At 39.4% G+C, this 21,315-nt stretch overlaps 2 protein-coding genes and 1 pseudogene across 4 annotated transcripts in view; all 3 read right to left on the bottom strand.

Annotated features, from left to right (window-relative positions):
- Positions 1-21,315, bottom strand: part of LOC109730136 (sodium/hydrogen exchanger 9B2-like) — a 60,533-nt gene that overhangs the window by 5,219 nt on the left and 33,999 nt on the right. For all 3 annotated transcript variants that reach the window (XM_075998610.1, XM_075998611.1, XM_075998609.1), the window contains one exon: positions 14,647-14,755. In XM_075998610.1, coding sequence (XP_075854725.1) covers positions 14,647-14,755 — 109 coding nt within the window. The remainder of the gene's footprint in view (positions 1-14,646; positions 14,756-21,315) is intronic.
- Positions 2,205-3,049, bottom strand: LOC142865519 (myosin regulatory light chain 12B). The gene has a single exon (XM_075998618.1). The coding sequence runs from the start codon at positions 2,978-2,980 to the stop codon at positions 2,462-2,464; it is 519 nt and encodes a 172-aa protein (XP_075854733.1). The 5' UTR covers positions 2,981-3,049; the 3' UTR covers positions 2,205-2,461.
- LOC105874829 (zinc finger CCCH-type antiviral protein 1-like pseudogene) lies at positions 4,795-11,135 on the bottom strand (annotated as a pseudogene).

The raw sequence follows: 21,315 nt of genomic DNA, 5'->3' as shown, positions 1-21,315 counted from the left end.
GGTGAAAAGTTTTATTTAAAATTTACCTTTTGGTGGCTCACGCCTGTAATCCTAGCACTCTGGGAGGCTGAGGCGGGCGGATTGCTCGAGGTCAGGAGTTGGAAACCAGCCTGAGCAAGACCCCGTCTCTACTAAAAATAGAAAGAAGTTAATTGACCAACTAAAAATATATATACAAAAAATTAGCCGGGCATGGTGGCGCATGCCTGTAGTCCCAGCTACTTGGGAGGCTGAGGCAGGAGGATCGCTTGAGCCCAGGAGTTTGAGGTTGCTGTGAGCTAGGCTGATACCATGGCACTCACTGTAGCCTGGGCAACAGAGTGAGATTCTGTCTCAAAAAATAAATAAGTAAATAAATAAATAAAATAAAATAAAATAAAATTTACCTTTTGGAAAGTATGCAAATTCTCACTTTCTTTTAGAGGCAAAATACAATATTATCAGTGTAGATGGGGAAAATGTATTAATTAATCTGGTTATCCCCTGATTCCATAGAGCGGAACAATATTGGTCTCTAAGACGATGAAACAGAAGAGAAAATAGTATGCACCAGACACGATGGCAGAGACTGTTAGCTGCCAACGAATACCTGAATGCCTCATTTCCTCCCTGTAATAGAACTGGGGTTCAGATGGTCACATTGCTGTTCAGAGGTTATTTTTGTCTTTAAAGCCTCTTTTGCAACTAGCTATAGCTATATGCCTAAGTTCTGGCCTCTGAGAGGTGAGTGGAAACGATAGATGCTACTTGTAGATTGTTCCCTGAAAAGAAGTGGACACAAATACCTCATTATTGTCCCTCTTTCGACTAGGTGAGAAATGGTTAAAGTTAAACCAAAGGATGGAGGGCACATACCGAGGATGATGGTCACCTCGCCAGGACTGAAATGCCCATGCTTGACTGTTGATGAGAGAGAAATAAAAATCTATCTCATTTAGTCCCTGTATTTGGAGACTCTTGGTTATTGCAGGTTACCCTGTGTCTTAACTAATTCTATTTTATGAATTCATTGCAAAAACTGAACATTTTACATTATAATGCATGTTTCCCTTTCAGTTCTCTGTTGTGCGTATATATATATATATATGTGTGTGTGTGTGTGTGCATGTAGGTTTTAGGGTTTATATGTATGCTAAGTTGTGATTTCAAATATATTTCTTATACAAATATATTCATGGACCACAGGGATTGAAAAACACTAACACAGAAAAAATATGAGGAAGTCTTCTTTCCTATGAGTGCCAAAAGAAGAAAAAAGAAAATTCTATACAATATTTGCTTCCACTGGTATACATTATCTAACACATCCTAGATAATTTATTCTAAAATTTGCTTTGCTGGTAGGAAAGTGTGATCTTTCAAATTTTAGCATTTAGAAATAAATCTTTCATACCTAAGCCATTAGATCATTATGTTGATATTTACCTACTAAAGTCACCAGACGTGTGGAAGCTGGAGACATTGTGAGAGAGAAATTATTCACAGTACCCTTAGCCATTATGTCTCAGATATCTTTGAAAGTGTGATGTGAAGAAAAAACAAAAACAAAAATATGACACTTCTCTGGAATACTGCCCAAGCCCATAGCCACCCAAAATCTGGAATATAAATACAGAGCATGCACATCCCTAAGGCCTCCTAAATTAAGAACACCGGATTTTCATTCCATGAAAATAGAAATTTATGTATTTAAATAACTGCGAAATAATCAGGGACAGAACAGTTAAATCTTGTTTGATGTAGTTAGTCTGAAAATATACAATATAATCAGGGCTATATTACATCTGCAACAAATCATAATCTATACACTTCTAACCCAATTAGCAATTATAGGTATTCTACCAAATGTATGGTCAACAATTTCAAGTACCTATCTAGAAGTGCTTTCTTTTTTTTTTAATATATAAATGAATTTTATTTATGAATGGATAGATATATAGCAAATAGGAAAACTAATACATTAAAGTAACATATACCATAATCAGGTAGAGTTTATCTCAGGAATTTAAGGATGTTTTAATATAATAATATAATGAAAACCTTAAGCATAATCATATTAGGTGATTTAAATGAGAAATGATTATATCAAAAGATACCAATTCTTTTTTTTTTTTTTTTTTTTTTTTTTTTTTTTTTTTATTTCAAAATAGCATTTTTATTATATAAAAATGTAAAAATCCAGCAAAACCAGAAATACGGATATATTTTCCTGGGCTTTCACATTTGTTGATTTTTATTCTCAATCTCTTTTTCAATACAATTTACAACCCCATTCCCATTTCCAGTCTGATTATACAAGTGCTAAGTGGCAGAAAGGTCTGGAATAAATACATCAAAAAAAGAAAAAAAAGGCAAAGCTGTGAAACTAAGTCGCATGCAACAGGTTCTATGAGGGTGGGAGAAGCGTCTGAGAAATAAAAGAGTAAGACAATGTAATTGGAAGGTTCCAGCTAGAGTTCTTTCAGTCATCTTTGTCTTTGGCTCCATGTTTAAGGATGCGTGTAAACTCAATGTAATTGAAATTCCCCTTTTTGTCAATGGGGGCTTCTCTGTACAGCTCATCCACTTCCTCATCTGTAAACCGATCTCCCATGGTTGTCAGCAGCTCTCTCAGGTAATCTTCCTGAATGGTGCCTGTTGCTTCTTCATCAAAGCAAGCAAAAGCATTTCTGATGACATCTTCGGGATCTGTGCCATTTAACTTCTCACCAAACATGGTGAGGAACATCGTGAAATTGATGGGGCCTGGAGCCTCATTCATCATGGCATCAAGGTATGCATCAGTGGGATTCTTCCCCAGAGAAGCAAGCATATCATGCAAATCTTCCTTGTCAATGAAGCCATCTCTGTTCTGATCAATCATGTTGAAGGCCTCTTTGAACTCCTGAATCTGTGACTGGTCAAACATGGCAAACACATTGGATGTTGCGCGCTGAGGGCGCTTCTTGGTGGTCTTGGTCTTTGCCTTTTTGCTCGACATGGTGACTGTTTAATTCAGGCGCCAAACACCAGAACCGGGACACTCAAGATACCAATTCTTTTTATCAAGGCTTTAGCTTCTAACAAACAAGAGATGTTATTTCTCTTATCCAAATAAAGAACATTTGTTTAAAACCAACAATTAACTTCATATTTAATGAAGAAATATAAAAAAAACTTTCCATAATTTTTACTAAATGCTAAAACAAAATACAGAAAGAAAATAAGAAAATAAGTATTCTTGCAACTATCATTTTATAGTTGGAAAAAACAAATAGGCCACCTATAACTGTTAGAAGAAAGACAATTCATTAAAAGATAAATATTTTTTAAATTAACAGCTTTCTAATGACAGAGACTCCCATGCTGAGTGGCAATACAGATATAAAACACCCAAGAAAGAACTGATTTAATAAGGTATATATAAGACCTAAACAAAACTAGAACAAAGTATAATGAAAGAAATCAAGAAACACAACAATAGGCCGGGCTTGGTAGTCCACGCCTGTAATCCTAGCACTCTGGGAGGCCAAGGTAGGAGGACTGTTTGAGCTCAGGAGACCAGTCTGAGAAAGAGCGAGATCCTGTCTCTACCAAAAGAAAGAAATTAGCTGGACAACTAAAAATATATAGAAAAAATTAGCCGGGCGTGGTGGCACATGCATGTAGTCCCAGCTACTCAGGAGGCTGAGACAGAAGGATTGAGAAGTTTGAGGTTGCTGTGAGCTAGGCTAACGCCTCTAGCCCCAGCAACAGAGTGAGACTCTGTTGCAAAAAAAAAAAAAAAAAAAGAAACATGACAATAATGGAGAGACTTAATCACTCGATGGAAAGATTTAGTATCATAAACATAAGCCTTAAAGAGTTAATTTTAGACACAGACAATTCAAATTGATTAGCTTATATAACACATTTCTTAGGGAGAAAAACATTTTTGAATATTAGAAAAACATAAGTGGGGAAAGAGGGAAGAACAGTGGAGACCAAAATACTGATTCAAACAGACTCAAATAATGTTTAATTTATTATATGGCAAAAAATATGTCTTAACTACCAACTGTTAGAATTACCAAGAAGAATAAATAATGTTTTCGCTCAAAGCCAGGGAATAAAAACACAAAGCACTGCAATGCAGTGTACTAAGTACAATGCCAGCACTCTAAGAATGCTGCACGAGCTGCCTCTCTTGAGGTCAGGAAAGGCCAACCTGGCATTTTGAAGAATTGAATTTTGGCAGGTTTTGAAGCAGGAGGAAGGAAGAAGGAAAGGCACTTGTGAAGAGGGAACATCATTTACAAATATAGAGAATCACAAGGCAAAAAGGCACACACATCCCAAAAATTTGAAGCAGGTCAAGTACCTACTTGATTGGCTTGCATCTCAAAAACTCAAAAGTCCCTATTTATTAATAAAAATCAGAAAATCTTTCATAAAAATCTAGATTCCTAGGCCGGGCGCTGTGGCTCACGCCTGTAATCCTAGCTCTTGGGAGGCCGAGGCGGGCGGATTGCTCGAGGTCAGGAGTTCAAAACCAGCCTGAGCGAGACCCCGTCTCTACTATAAATAGAAAGAAATTAATTGGCCAACTGATATATATATATAAAAAAATTAGCCGGGCATGGTGGCGCATGCCTGTAGTCCCAGCTACCCGGGAGGCTGAGGCAGAAGGATCACTCGAGCCCAGGAGTTTGAGGTTGCTGTGAGCTAGGCTGACGCCACCGCACTCACTCTAGCCTGGGCAACAAAGTGAGACTCTGTCTCAAAAAAAAAAAAAAAAAAAAAAAAAAAAATCTAGATTCCTGGCTTCTTTAAAAAAAAAAAAAACTGGACAATATGAGAAATGGGGCCACCTTCCCACACAGAAACCAGAGGCAGGCGCCCCTTTCAGATGGGACCAATTGCCACAGCACTTCCTCCCTAGTCCCATTCCTCTGGCATCCAGTCCTCTCCAAACTTTTAAGTCACCCTTCCGGTTCTCGAAAGCATCTGAGTTTCTGACTTCTACCCTACATGATGAGGATCAATGAAGGTTTTAGCCCCAAAAAAGAACAATACCATTAGGTCTGTTTTCAAACGCTCAACCAGGCAGCCAAATGGAAAGCAGGAGAAGAGTGGTCAGGAGACCAATGAAATCCACAAAATCCTATTATGCTAAAAATTAAAATAGGGCTACCATCACTGAAGTGGGACCGGGCACTTCCTACAATAAACCTGGCACCTCCTACAAAAACTCCCACAACACAACTTGAAAACCGCTGAGTTCTGCATCCGTGAAATACACGCGGGCGGTGAGGAGGGTTTGAAACCAGGCAGTGTGTAGGGGAGGGAAAGAAAAAGGCAGAGAGGGATAAACATCGAGAGGTTTTGAGGGAGCATGTGATACAGGGAACAAGAACAGTACAGGAAAATTTGCAGTTTTTTGGTTTATGTCATTAGGTAGATAGATGGTAATGACATTAAAAAATAAGGAAATATAGCCGGGCGTGGTGGCTCATGCCTGTAATCCTAGCACTCTGGGAGGCCGAGGCGGGTGGACTGCTCGAGGTCAGGAGTTCAAAACCAGCCTGAGCAAGAGCGAGACCCCGTCTCTACTATAAATAGAAAGAAACCAATTGGCCAACTAACATATATATATATAAAATTAGCCGGGCATGGTGGCACATGCCTGTAGTCCCAGCTACTCGGGAGGCTGAGGCAGAAGGATTACTTGAGCCCAGGAGTTTGAGGTTGCTGTGAGCTAGGCTGACGCCACGGCACTCACTATAACCTGAGCAACAAGTGAGACTCTGTCTCAAAAAAAAAAAATAAATAAAAATAAAAAATAAGGAAATAAAAGGAAGAACAAGACTGGAGGAAAATGAATAATTCAATTTAGGATATGTTGAATTTGTGGAGTCTATAGACATGTGGCTTTGCCTCATAAGCACCAATAAATTACCAAAGAAAACTCATCTCCAGCTGTAATGTGATGAAAACTCTCTAACAGCTGAATCCTGAGACGAAAATAAGAGAGACAGGTGTAATTATGTAAAATATTTTTGCAGAATGAATACCAACAGAACTAAGATTAAAATGGAATATTATAGAATTGAATAAAATATTGCAACCAAGATTACAGAGGGTCAATAACTTCATATATAAAAGCATAATTGTAACATACATAAAAAGAACACAAAAAATGTAAACATCCACCAGGTCTCTCAATGTAAGGGGTACACATTTACACCCTGCTCTGTTTCCATTGAGGATTTAAGATGGCTTACTACAAAGTAAACAAACAAAAAAGATGGCTTACTACAAAAATATACATAGTAAAATGATAAAGTGTAAATAATAATAATAATTAAAAGCAAAAATATTTCAGTGTGTCTGGAAACAGAAAAAATAAAAAATAAAAAAAATAAAAGCAAAAATATTTTTTAAAAAATTAGCACCAGGAGAAATCAGAGCTAGGAAAAAAGAAATAAAATATGCAGAAAGTAAGGGCTTTCAGATATACTACTGTTAACAACCAAAGTAAAAAGATTAATACAAGTTACATGACTTCTATTGTTCGTTTCCAGAAAACACAGCAATTTTTCACTTTAAAAAGGTTATTTTTGCATTCTCCCCAATCAAAAAGATAGCATTTCATGATTAAAAAAAAAAACTTTTCTAAACTAATGTCGCTTTATGAAAACTCATTACATTGTCCCTATTTCTCAAATGTGGTGTTACTGCAGGACAGTTAAATTTAAAAAAAACAAACACATTACACCATGACATTTGGGAATATCACTACAATAAGCAGAGCAAAGGATTCCATAAAGCTGCTTTCTTGTGGTACCCTTGAAGAAAACAAACAAGAAAATATCACGATGGGTGGGAGGAGAGCAGAGAGGAGGAGAGCAGGGAGACGGGAGAGTACACACGAAATGGGCGAGGTACACAGACTTCTAGTGGGCCATCCTGATCCACGGAAAGATGCATTCAATATAGAGGAACGGAAAAACCACACATCCTTCAAACTGTAGCATTTGGGCTTTGGTAAAAGTTCAATGAGAGGCCGGGCGCGGTGGCTCACGCCTGTAATCCTAGCACTCTGGAGGCCGAGGAGGGCCGATTGTTTGAGCTCAGGAGTTCAACACCAGCCTGAGCAAGAGCGAGACCCCATCTCTACTAAAAAAATAGAAAGAAATTATCTGGACAACTAAAAATGTATGTATAAAAAATTAGCTGGGCATGGTGGTGCATGCCTGTAGTCCCAGCTACTCAGGAGGCTGAGACAGCAGGATCGCTTGAGCCCAGGAGTTTGAGGTTGCTGTGAGCTAGGCTGACGCCACGGCACTCTAGCCAAGGCAACGGGAGTGAGACTCTGTCTCAAAAAAAAAGTTCAATGAGAGATGAAAAGTAGACAGAGTGAGGTAGAAATCTCTGGTGAGAACCCAAAGGTTATATGCTCTGCTGTGTCAGCTGAGCTGGATCTACAGAAATTGGATATCCTCTGAGCACAGTATGGCTGATATCTTCTTATGAAAATTAAGGAGCCTCATTAAAGGCCACCCACATCTGCATACAGAAGGTCCCCATTAATAAAAGGCCATGTATAAAATGACAAAGACATACGGAAAGCAGATACACAGAAAATTACTCGCTCACATATGTATTTTTAAAAAACGCAGAAGACAATATCATTTAGCACCTATAAGCTGAGCAAACGTAAAGAATAGCTTTAAAAATTCAATATTGTACAGATTTTAAGAAATGAATTATATTCAAACTTTGTTAGAAAGAACTGAAATATCCCGGAATAAGTAGTTAAATATACTATGATATATTAATCTGTGCAAAAAAATGATTATATATGATAATGTGAATATGGAAAGATGCTTATGAAACATTAAGTAAAAAAAATGCGTAAAAAGTGTACATTCTCTAGATTACCACTATGTAAACTGTATTTATGGGCATATAGAAAACCACTGGCTGGACCACAGAAGTCAGGAAAAACTCCCCTGAAAAGCTCTATCCACCCAGTCTGGGGCAAGCGCTCAGAACTGCAGGTGGAAGCTGCCATGTCCGGGACTTGTCCTGGACGGACCCCATCTGCACTCAGCTTTCCCCTCCCTTTGCCAGCTCAAGGTCCAACCTCAACCCCAACGTTATCCTCCAAGTCTGACATTTGTTCTCTTCCCATCTCTTCTTCTCACAACACACTGTGAGGTAGATATTATTAGACCACTATGAATAAATGATTAAAGGAATGAATGGTTACAAATTAAAGCTCAAAAGAAATCTTGTTTTCAGATCTTCCAAGCTGGACAAGCTTCTTCTTAGTTCACTAACCCTCTTTAAGGTTTACCTGGGCAGGGCTTCTTGGCTGCCTGAGCAGGGGCAGAAGCCAGAGGGCTGGCATCTGCAGCCCCAGCTGCGTGCGCACCTGGTTTCTCAAGGCTCTCTGAGTGCTCAGTTGTAGACGCCGAGTTATCTTTATTTTCAAGCATCTTGTACAACTTCATATGCTTGTAGGTAGCGATTATCTGAAAATTAACAACACTTGGGATATTCAGTCCTTGGTCCTGCAGCAACTTCAAGGCTGTAGCATGAATGAGCTGATGGGATCGTTTGCAGGTCTGAAGTTTGCACTCTCCCCTGACAAAGGCTTTGCACACGTGAAACTTGTTGCATTTATCCTTGAGGTTGCAGTACCCATAGAGGGCTTCGCCTTTGTTGTAGAGCAAACAGACCTCTGGTAAAAGGCAGGGGTCATTCTGCAAAAGCAAGATCCGAAGCTGGGCTTCATTGAGGCCAAAAAGTCCGTGGTTTTTCAGCACCTGGATGTTGACAGGCATGTGGATATCATGGGAGAGGGTACAGGTAGACCAGCAGTCCCGGTGCGGGCACTTGCCCAGCATGTGCCGGCGGCAGAGGTGCAGCTGGTCGCAGGCCCGGCACTCGCCGCGCTGGTAGCGGGCGCAGAGGCGCGCGGAGGACACGGCCCCTACCCTGCAGGCCGCCGCGCCCCCGCGCCCGCCCGCGCCGCCCGCGCCCGCCGCCGCCTCGGCCTCGGCGTCCCAGAGGCCCTCCTTCATCTCCACCTCCTGCAGCAGGAAGCGGTCGGCCGGCCCGCTGCAGCACGCCCCGCAGCTTGGCCTCCGACAGCGCCACGTGGCCGCGCAGGCCCTGCAGGAACACGCGGCCGCCGTTGCGCACAGCCCCTTGGTGAGGAAGGAGCACACCGTGGGCTCCGCCGTGGCGGCGGCCGGGCCCTGAGCGCGGGGAGCGGGCGGCCTGGCTCCTCCCCGTCACGTCCTCGGTTTCCCTAGAAGTGCTTTCTTTATCACTTGCTCATTCAAGTGACACAGTCTGGGTCAAGTGGTTGAGACATTTGTCAAAAGGCTTAGCTAATTTTGGATAATTAATACTAACTCATAGTCTAGAAAGTCAATAAAGTATTTTCTGGGTTTTTTTCAATAAATCTTTTCTCCATTACATATAAAGGCTCCAGTCAAGCATGACTGATCATAAACCCTATTGACATTAAAATATTTCCAAACATTAAGCTGGAGCATACTGTTTCTGTTTTGCTCTTTTCTTGGAAGATTTATTGAATTTTTAGTTGTGCCCTGGTAATCTAAAGAAATTCAAATGAGCAATCACATTTAAGCAATCAATATACCAAAAATATAATTTTAAGGAATAGATTAGGATAAACTCTTCATAAATCCAACTTTATTTATTTTAACCAAATTTACATAAGCACTCTTACTCAATATTTCAAGGTATCATATAGAAATAGCAGTTAAAATGCTACATCAGCCTATCCCTCATACCTGAACTGTGGCCTTTGGAAGCCATGCAAAGGAAATAAATATATTTTCCTTCTTGTTAAAGCCAGCAAAACACACCATAAAAAATGTAGTCAAGCCGGGCGCGGTGGCTCACGCCTGTAATCCTAGCACTCTGGGAGGCCGAGGCGGGCGGATTGCTCAAGGTCAGGAGTTCAAAACCAGCCTGAGCGAGACCCCGTCTCTACTATAAAAATAGAAAGAAATTAATTGGCCAACTAATATATATATACAAAAAAAATTAGCCGGGCATGGTGGCGCATGCCTGTAGTCCCAGCTACTCGGGAGGAGGCTGAGGCAGGAGGATCGCTTGAGCCCAGGAGATTGAGGTTGCTGTGAGCTAGGCTGACGCCACGGCACTCACTCTAGACTGGGCAACAAAGCGAGACTCTGTCTCAAAAAAAAAAAAAAGAAAAAAAAAATGTAGTCAAAATTCTTATCAATATTGCAATTCCCAGGATGGCAACACAAAGACCTGTAAGAAATACTCAGTTTTTAGAAATAATGAAATACTAAGGGAGAAACTGCATCTCACGGTTACTAATTCAAAATCCTATCAACAGAAATAATTTTAAAAACATTAAAAAATTTAAAATATAAAATGGTTAGGCATAATTTATCAAAACAATCTAATCACACCATTAGTTTAAAATATTTCCCCTAGCTTAAATGGAGAAATCAATTAAACATATTTGAATTCTTATATAGCAGATTTGAATATTATATATCTCTTATGATATCATGTGTTTACTTAATAAGAATTGATTAAATAATACGATATATAACAAGCTTTAAACTAGGTACTGGGTACACAAAAATGTATAATGTACAGACTTTGCTTCAGTGGGCCTCAAAGTCAGAGGAAGACAAATAAAAACAACTAATTCATATTCTATATGGTAAGTATAGAGTATAAAACTGAGGGCATGGAAGAGGGAAAAATAATATTTTCATCAAAGTAGTTGAGAATTATTTACAGAGTATAGAGGTGATACTCAAAATATTTATCAGCCAATATGGAAGGAATCAGCCAATCAGACGGAGCTGGCTGGGCACTGACCAATCAGAATAGGCACCGGCAGTCTACAGCTGTCTCAGCATAGTGACATGTACGGATCACATGTTAGCCCTGGATGACAGACATAGCACTTCATTCAGTCCTTTAGACACCTTTGATGATAAAGACAAGTTCATCCTGATATGAAAAATATAGGATCGTGGCTGGTGATGCTGCATGCTACTAGACCTAACACTGGCGCAGTTAAGCGGACTCCTGGGTGATATTCATTGAGTGTTTACTCTGTGCCAGGTACTAAGCTTTAAGTGCATTGTTGTACTTAATCCTTACAACCTGTGGGGTGATTATCTCATTTTGCAGTTGAAAAACTGAAGTTCACAAAGAATAAATAACTTTTCAAATTCAGAGAGTTTGTGAAACACCAGATAGACATTGTGGGAGGATCTGTTATGAATCTGCAATATTGCTCTTTTTTTTTTTGAGACAGTGTCTCTCTTTGTTGCCCAGGCTAGAGTGAGTGCTTTGGCGGCAGCCTAGCTCACAGCAACCTCAATCTCCTGGGCTCAAGCGATCCTCCTGCCTCAGCCTCCCGAGTGGCTGGGACTACAGGCATGTGCCACCATGCCCGGATAATTTTTTCTATATATATTAGTTGGCCAATTAATTTCTTTCTATTTTTATAGTAGAGATGGGGTCTCGCTCTTGCTCAGGCTGGTTTCGAACTCCTGACCTCGAGCAATCCGCCTGCCTCGGCTTCCCCGAGTGCTAGGATTACAGTGCAATATAGCTCTTTACGTAGAAGTTTTGTGGCTCTTTGTTGAAGGGTATTTCTCCCAGGTTGGTAGGTGTTCAAAAGCATCTATTGCGTGTAACAAGATACAATAGAGTTGATACCATTCCCAGAAGGAAACAATTAAAGGTTTGAAGAAAGGATGATTATTTTAGACATATAGAGTTTGGAGTTCTGACAGTGGTAACCAACCTTTTTGGCACCAGGGACCGTTTTCATGGAAGACAATTTTTCCACAGATTGGGGGTGGGGTGGGGTGAGGTGGTTTCAAGCGGGATGATTCAAGCGCATTACATTTACTGTGCACTTTATTTCTTTATTATTACATTGTAATATATGATGAAATAATTCTACAATTCACCATAGGTTAGGGACCCCTGGACAAGTGATGATGTCCAATCAGCAATTGGCTATATTGATTCAGAGATAAAGATTTTGGTATTATACAGTTTATAATTGGCATCACTAGTGTAGACAAAGTCAGAGAAGTGATATAGAGTGAGAAGCATAGAGACCTTGGAAAGACCTTTGACGAAAAGCAGTGTTTAAGCTACAAAGGGTGTGAAGAAACTCAAAAGGCACTAATTATCAGGGAAATGCAGGTTAAAACCACAATGAGCTATCACCTTACCCCAGTTGGCTTTCATTAAAGTCCAAAAACAACAGATGCCGGAATGGTTGCAGAGAGAAAGGAATGCTTATACACTGTTGGTGGAACTACAAATTAGTACTACCTCTATGGAAAACAGTATGGAGATTCCTCAAAGGACTAAAAGTAGACCTACCATTCGATCCAGCATTTACCCAAAGGAAAAGAAGTCATTTTATCAAAAAGACATCTGCACTTGAATGTTCATTGCAGCACAATTCACAATTGCAAAGATGTGGAATCAACCCAAGGGTCCATCAATTCATGAGTGGATTAACAAAATGTGGTATACGTACTCCATGGAAGACTACTCAGCCATAAAAAAGGATTGATTAATGCCTTTTGCAACAATTTGGATGGAACTGGAGATCATTATCCTAAGTGAAGTATCTCAAGAACAGTAAAACAAACACTACATGTACTTACTATTAAATTGGAAAACTACACTACATGTACTCACACACATGCACAGAGGGAAGTATAATTCAGCAGAAATCAAGAAGAGAGGAGGAAAGAGGAGGGAATAGGTAAAAACCTACCTGACGGGTACAGTGAACACTATCTGGGTAATGGGCACACTTACAGCCTTGACTCAAGCATTACAAAAGCGATCCATGTATCCAAAAACATTTGTACCCCATAATATTTTGAAACAAAAAAAGGCACTGGAAAATATGAAGTTTCGGAACTCAATGTAAAAGAGTGTTTTAAAGAATTCAGTTTCATCATATGCTGCTGAGAGATCCAAGTAAAACAAAGACTGGATTTAGTAATATAATCCTGGTGAAAGTACAATTGGTTATGTGATGAGGCAGAGATGGACTGAAATGTATTGAGGAAGGAAACAGGAGTTGAAGGGGGAAAGAGAAATGTAGTTACCTCTTTAAAAAGTTCCCAAAGAGGGCCGGGCGCTGTGGCTCACGCCTGTAATCCTAGCTCTTGGGAGGCCGAGGCGGGCGGATTGCTCAAGGTCAGGAGTTCGAAACCAGCCTGAGCAAGAGCGAGACCCCGTCTCTACTATAAATAGAAAGAAACCAATTGGCCAACTAACATATATATATAAAATTAGCCGGGCATGGTGGCACATGCCTGTAGTCCCAGCTACTCGGGAGGCTGAGGCAGAAGGATTACTTGAGCCCAGGAGTTTGAGGTTGCTGTGAGCTAGGCTGACGCCACGGCACTCACTCTAGCCTGGACAACAAAGTGAGACTCTGTCTCAAAAAAAAAAAAAAAAAAAAGTTCCCAAAGAGGAAGAGAGAGGTGGCATGGTAGGTAGGGAAGAAGTGAAATGGATAAAGAATATATATATATGTAAAAATTTTTAACGTATTTTGGTTTTAATATGTATTATTTTAAATTGTGGTAAAATACACATAACATTTACCATCCTAACCATTTTTATGTGTACAGTTCAGTGTCATTCACACTATTGTGCAACCAATGTCCAAAACTTTTTCATCTTACAAAATTTAAATTCTATACCCATTAATCAACAACTACCTATTTGCCCCTGCTCCCAGCCCCTGGCAATCACCATTCTACTTTCTGATTATATGAGTCTGACTATTGTGGATACCTCACATAAGTAGAATCATACAATATTAGTCTTTTTGTGACTGGCTTATGTCACTTAGCATAATGTCCTCAGAGTTCAACCATGCTGTAGCATGTATCAGAATGAAAGGAATTTGTTTAAGATAAGAGAGAATAGAGACTGTATAAATTCTGAAGAGGAGAAAATTGTGACAAGGATGTTTAAAGATGTATGAGGAAAAAAAAGGATCTATATGCGAGGTTCAGAGAAGGTAGCAGGGGATGGGATTGCTAGTATGGATAAAAGAATATTGTGATGGAAGGAAAAAAGGAAATAATAAGTATATGTATGCAAATTAATTTTTAAGTGCAGTGCTGTGAATCAAGACAGTTTTAATATGATAGCTTTTGAATGTACGAATGAATAACAAAATGAATGAACAACCAAGCATTTATATTCCATTCATTCATATTACAGAACTAGCTATCAATAGTTATCTTTAAAATTCTGGCCTTTGACCAGAACAAGGCTAGATGAATGTTCTTATACTTAGAAAAAAATTTTAAGCCCTAAATTTTCTGGATAGTGGTCAGCAATGTTGCTTTTATATACAAGGAACAATATTAAAGATATAAAATTCACTGTCTTAGATTAACAAGCATTATATTCCAACCAATGACTCTAAAAGACTTAGATCATAATTAACTTTCTGTATAACTGTGACAGTGGGAATCATGATACACACACCTACTGAAAATATTTCAATTGAATATAAAAAGTGGATTTTATTGGTGAGTAGGTTAACAAAAAAAGTGAATTTTAGCAAAAGTACCACTTTGAAATTCTTACCAACAGTTTCTGGTCTGAGAGATGTAATAGATACCTCTGCTCCAATCAGTCCAAAAAGAAGGGGCTGAAGCACATTCCAGGCAACTGCAATTATCTTTTCAAGCTCCACCTAAAAGAAAAACAAACCACACACACACACACACACACACACACACACACACACACACACACACACACACAGATTTTTACTATGTGAAGTTACAAATACCAAGAATTTTACTAATTTGAAATTTGAATCATCTGACCTGGGACAGGCTTTATTTCTGTGGCATCTATAACTAAGAGTTTAGCTCAAACAGAGCAAAAAAATTTTCATGAACACATGTTTAATACAGTTAAGATATATGAGGTGCTAATTTAGCATACTAAATATTGGTTTACAAATGGATGTTAATTAGAAAGATTTTTATAACCTTACGAGTACTCCTACTTCTAAAGACACTGTGTGTGTGTGTACATATTGTTATAGTAGTGTTCAATACGTTTATGTTAATATCCTGAAATAAAAAAATAAAATAAAATGATAAAAAAACCAAAGTAAATCTAAAGAAATATGTCTTAGACATCAAATGATAGGCAAGAACTGGTTGTACATCTGATGTATTTTCCCTCACAGTGTAAGGTTTTTCGGCGGTGGCGAAAAGAAAAGAGACACAGAAAGAGAAAGAGTAGGGGGGGGCCAAACCACGTGGCTTTATTATACACTTGTGGCCGAGGTTCTGGGGCCCCAAGAGCAGGGGCCCCGGAAGTCGCCACAGTTTGAAGGGGCTGAGGCCTTTTATATCCTTTGGGCCTGGCTAGGGACTTTTGGCGGGAAGAGCTGGGGATTTTAGGAGGGGCTGGAGGTGTTTGTGGAATCCAGGAGCCAAAACATTCTTATCTAGGTGGACATCTGGGTGTGGATCCTCTCAGCAGGGCCTGGCAGTTTTGTCCTTGGCAGGTCAGGTCACTAAGCGTTTTCTTTTTCCATCTAGGGAGGGGAGGGGGCCCCTGCCACCAGCCTTACACACAGCATTATATTAATATTTTAAATTATGTGTTATGAGTAACCCCTACCAGCTGACTGAATGGACCCCCTCGTGGCCAAAGGAATATTGAAGGGCAAAGTTGCCTGCCAGGAGGAGGGAGGTCAGACAGGCCTTATCATTCCCCCCTCCCTTCTTGGAGACTTCCTTTGTAACCCATTAACAGGCCTAAGGGTATGCAAGACAAACCTGCAGGCCCTCAATTTGCAACAAATGGTGGCTTATCTCTGGTAAACAGTTTATGTTAAAACATTCCAGTCTTTAGACAAAGCTTCATGTCTTTAGCCAATTACAATCCAAAGAATCTTTAAACCCACCTATAACCTGTAAGCCCCCCCCTTCGAGATGGCCCTCCTTTTTGGGCCAAACCAATGTATGCCTCCCACACATTGATTGATGGCTTTAATCATAACCCCTGTCTCTAAACTGTATAAAAACCAAACTGTGCCGGGCGCGGTGGCTCACGCCTGTAATCCTAGCTCTCTGGGAGGCCGAGGCGGGTGGATTGCTCAAGGTCAGGAGTTCGAAACCAGCCTGAGCAAGAGTGAGACCCCGTCTCTACTATAAATACAAAAGAAATTAATTGGCCAACTAATACATATAGAAAAAATTAGCCGGGCATGGTGGCACATGCCTGTAGTCCCAGCTACTCGGGAGGCTGAGGCAGGAGGATTGCTTGAGCCCAGGAGTTTGAGGTTGCTGTGAGCTAGGCTGATGCCACGGCACTCACTCTAGCCTGGGCAACAAAGCGAGACTCTGTCTCAAAAAAAAAAAACAAAAACCAAACTGTAACCCAGCCACGGCGAGTCCACTTGCCCAAGGCCTCTCGGCAGTGGCTCCAGGTCATGGTCCTCAAATTTGGCTCAGAAGAAATCTCTTTAAAATTATTTTGCAGACTTGGCTTTTTTCCGTTGACACTTGTATTGTGCAAAAGAAAAAGTTTATGTTAACTTCCATCCAACAATATGATTTAGAGATGTATGATATAGTTACACACATCTGGATATGCACCTCACTGTTGCTACGCAGTAATCTACAGCTCAGAGTACCACAGGTTTTCAGTCATTTCTTTATTGATGTATCTTGAAGTTGTTTCCAATTTTATTTTGTCTTTTGTACATGCTACTAAATCATGCACAAAAATAAATCCAGGTTAATAAAGCATTGTGCCAATTATCAATTTATTGCCCCTTGGCTCCAATTTCTCTTTCATTATTGCTCTACAGTAAATGGAGCTGGGCCTTTTCGATATTTCTCCCTGGCCAGATAGCACCACGTTAAACCTTGTTAGCAGAGTGTGCTGAAGAGAAATTGCAACCAGGTGTGTTTTTTCCTGGTTTCTGTGGCTCCTCCCAGTGGGATCCTACAGCACTCATTGTTTTCTTCAGAGCTAGGTTCCTGCACCCCAGGTGGCTTTCTGCAGTTTCAGGCTCCTACAGCTCATGGCCTACAGCAGTACCCAGAGGCCATCAGCTTCCCCAAACATACCCCTGGGGCAGTTTCATAGCAGACTCTCTTGGGCAAGATACCTCCCCATGCACCCGAGCAGATGGATTTCCTGCAAATGTGGAAGATGGATTGCACCAAATTCGGCCAGCACAGCACCACTGTGACTTCTCTACCCCTCAGGAACCAAGGCTCTAATAAGGAATGGATCTCACCCCTGCAGGCAGGACTGGGGAGGGGATAGGTGGAAAGGATGATCTATTATAACCTTAGGGATTTATAGCTGTCATTCCTGTATGCTCTGGACTGTCTCTTCGCATCTTACTTTTACAATACCTTGTTACTCTGTTCCCTGGTATGGCTAATAATAAACTTTTCCTATTCCGATTATTATAATATCCCTTTCTGATAGGATCCTAATTGATATAAGTACTAACTTTATAACACATAGTGCAAAAAACTCTAGGAAAAGAGTCTTTTACTATAGCAAATTTCCTAAATTTAGTATAGTAAAATTAAAACATTCTGTGGCAAAATAAACCTTAAACAACCCCCCCAAAAGTGACAAACGAGAAGAAAGTACACATACATGTAAACAGAATAAGGAGTACAGCCAATCATTAAGAGAAAATCATAGGCCAGGCACGGTGGCTCACGCCTGTAATCCTAGCACTCTAGGAGGCTGAGGCGGGCATATTGCTCGAGGTCAGGAGTTCGAAACCAGCCTGAGCAAGAGCAAGATGCCGTCTCTACTATAAATAGAAAGAAATTAATTGGCCAGCTAATATATATAGAAAAAATTAGCCGGGCATGGTGGCGCATGTAGTCCCAGCTACTCGGGAGGCTGAGGCAGGAGGATCGCTTGAGCCCAGGAGTTTCAGGTTGCTGTGAGCTAGGCTGACCCCACAGCACTCACTCTAGCCTGGGCAACAAAGCGAGACTCTGTCTCAAAAAAAAAAAAAAAAAAAAAAAAAAAAAAAAAAAAGGCCGGGCGCTGTGGCTCACGCCTGTAATCCTAGCTCTTGGGAGGCCGAGGCGGGCGGATTGCTCAAGGTCAGGAGTTCAAAACCAGCCTGAGCAAGAGCGAGACCCCGTCTCTACTATAAACAGAAAGAAATTAATTGGCCAACTGATATATATATAAAAAAAAAAATTAGCCGGGCATGGTGGCACATGCCTGTAATCCCAGCTACTCGGGAGGCTGAGGCAGAAGGATCGCTTGAGCCCAGGAGTTTGAGGTTGCTGTGAGCTAGGCTGACGCCAGGGCACTCACTCTAGCCTGGACAACAAAAGTGAGACTCTGTCTCAAAAAAAAAAAAAAAAAAGATAAAGAGAAAATCATAGACCCTAATAGAAAAAATAGGCAATACATACACACAAGTAATTCACAGAAGAAATGCAAATAGCCAAAAAACTTAAGATGCTAAAACTCAGTAATCAATGAAACAAATTAAAATGATATACCTTTTTTTTGAGGGGGGGAAACAGCACATTGGAAAAAAGCCCTGAAGAGTTGTAATAATAAAAAGTATGCATGAGAATGTAAAACTTACTAATTGGTAGGAAAGCAAATTGATAATGCTGATTTGGGCAAGAGCAATTTAGTAGTACCTGTTACAGTTCTAAGAATTTAGACTGAACAGACTTTTTTTCAATTAACTAAAACGAATCTATATTTTTGAATGACATTTTTATGTTTATAATTAAATATCTTTAAGGATCTGTAATTCCATATACATACAGCAGGTCCTCAAATAATGTCGTTTCTTTCAATGCTGTTTTCTTATAACGTTGATGAAAGGGAAACATTTTTTATTGTATGTATAGCTCACACTTATTTCAATGTTTAATATTAGAAGTGTTGGGGGTCTTTATTTAGAAGTTTGGCAATGTTTCTGTGACCAAAAATATGCCATAGAAACTTAGCTCTTGTATGTATCAATTAGCTTATGGCAAAATTGGTTTCATTATATATCTTTTTGCTTTAAGTCGCAGTTTCCCAGAACCTACTGACAATGTTAAATGAGGACATATCGCATTTAGCAGTTTGGCAAAGGAAGATTATATTGTTTCTCTATTTATTTTTATTTTTTCTAGTATGTTTATTAGAATGAAGATTCTGTTTAGCTTTATCAGTGTTGAAAGAGTGCATAGTTGAAGGCATTGGTTGGTTTATATAATAGTTCGATTGCTATGGCATGCAAAAAGTTATCTTTTCACATCATAAGGAATCAGATGGTGACTTAAGCTCGAACCTGCCACCCATTCATTAACCACGAGCCACTTGCCTCTCAGCAACTCATCTTTCTCTTCCATAAAATGAGAAGTTTATGTTAGATAATATCTAAGCTTTTTTGTCATTTAATGACAATAATTAATTCTGCCAAAACTAGGGTGTATTTACCACCCTTCCATGTATCTTTACATTTTGCTTTTTAACTTAGTTTTTAGAGTATATTATACCTAAAGCTCAGACTGTAGATGATACCCATAGCAGTAAAGAACAAGAATCATCTCTATTGATTTTAGGTTGCTTAGTCATTTGTTGCCATGATTGTTTACAAGAAAGTCCTCAAATGTATTTCATATACTCAGAATGACAACGAAAGTGGAAGGGCTAAAGAGTTTTCTATAACGAATTATTTTTATTTCTAAACTGTAGACAAAGGTCACAATTTGTTTTCTGATTATAACACTTTAGACCACCAGACATAGGCTTATATGTTATAAAACTGAAAAATGGGAGTGAATCACAGTGTATCATTATGTGGCTCTTTCATAATGTCAAAACTAAAATGGCCGGGCGCGGTGGCTCACGCCTGTAATCCTAGCTCTCTGGGAGGCCAAGGCGGGCGGATTGCTAGAGGTCAGGAGTTCAAAACCAGCCTGAGCAAGAGCGAGACCCCGTCTCTACTATAAATAGAAAGAAATTAATTGGCCAACTGATATATATATAAAAAAAAAATTAGCCGGGCATGGTGGCGCATGCCTGTAGTCCCAGCTACTCGGGAGGCTGAGGCAGAAGGATCGCTCAAGCCCAGGAGTTTGAGGTTGCTGTGAGCTAGGCTGACGCCACGGCACTCACTCTAGCCTGGACAACAAAGCGAGACTCTGTCTCAAAAAAAAAAAAAAAAAAACTAAAATGAATTTATTTACAAAGAAAATGAAGTCAATGAATAGGCTATGTATGAAAGAAGATGAGCCCAGGCTAGTGAAGACTGTGTTTTCCATTGAAAATTAAGGCCACTTTACACATCCGTATGCACCATTAGTAAGAATCTTCAAAACTATAAATCATTTTCAAGGATAGACAGAAGGAGAAAGTGAAGAGAAATGGAACTTTCATCATGAGTTAAACATCTACTTAACTTGACACTTCTTCGAGAGAACATTTCAAGATTCAGAAAATCCAAAATACTGTATCTCAAGAAAAAAAATTCAATAACTATAAAGGTCATTAGAAGAAACAGTGGATTTGAAAATAGATGAAAAAATAGAAGAAGCTTTAAAAAGGTGATTACATTTGAATAAACAAATGGCAAGACTAATGATTATAAAGGAAAAGCAAGGATAAAGTATATAATAATGTCAGAAAACTATAGAAACAAACAGAATTTTATAAAATACTTAGCTTTTCAAAGTGTAACAACCCAAAAATATTGCTATAGCACTGTAGCGTTTACAAGTATGTTATTTCCATTTTCCCAAATAATAGTTATGACAGGCTTTTAGATATTACTATTGTCTTCATTTTACAGTTGAGAAAACTGAGTATTAGAGAAGGCAAAGGACTTTATTTGGATTGTACAACTAGAAAGTGGTGAAACTTGGATTGGGCTCGCAATCTCCATATTTTAAGTGTTATCATCATTTTATTGTATCATGCTGCTCTGGAGATAGTCATAAAAATAATAAGGTTATTTTTTTTTTTAAAGTCAAGTTTTTTTTTATTTAATACATTCTAATCAAATAATAACAGCAGTAAATAAACACTTGGAAAAACAGGCAGGTATCCCCCTATATCTGGAAGAAAATTATGTCAAAGTATTCTACATGGTAGAAGGGAGACATCTGCTAATGTCCGTGGTTAGACAATTCAAGGGCAACCTGGAAATTTCTAAGGCCATTTCCAAAAAATGGATGGCTACAGGTTGGGACACAGCTACTTTAAATGGTAAAATGTCTATATCTACACTGG

Source organism: Microcebus murinus, chromosome 29 (genome assembly GCF_040939455.1).
Source record: "Microcebus murinus isolate Inina chromosome 29, M.murinus_Inina_mat1.0, whole genome shotgun sequence".
NCBI classification, from domain to species: Eukaryota; Metazoa; Chordata; class Mammalia; order Primates; family Cheirogaleidae; genus Microcebus; species Microcebus murinus.
The sequence above is the reverse complement of the archived record's forward strand: the minus strand, read 5'-3'. Positions and strand labels throughout refer to the sequence as shown.

What these genes read in the sequence shown, in the direction of transcription:
- LOC142865519 (XM_075998618.1), bottom strand. Translation starts at nt 2,980, where the DNA reads ATGTCGAGCAAAAAGGCAAAGACCAAGACCACCAAGAAGCGCCCTCAG.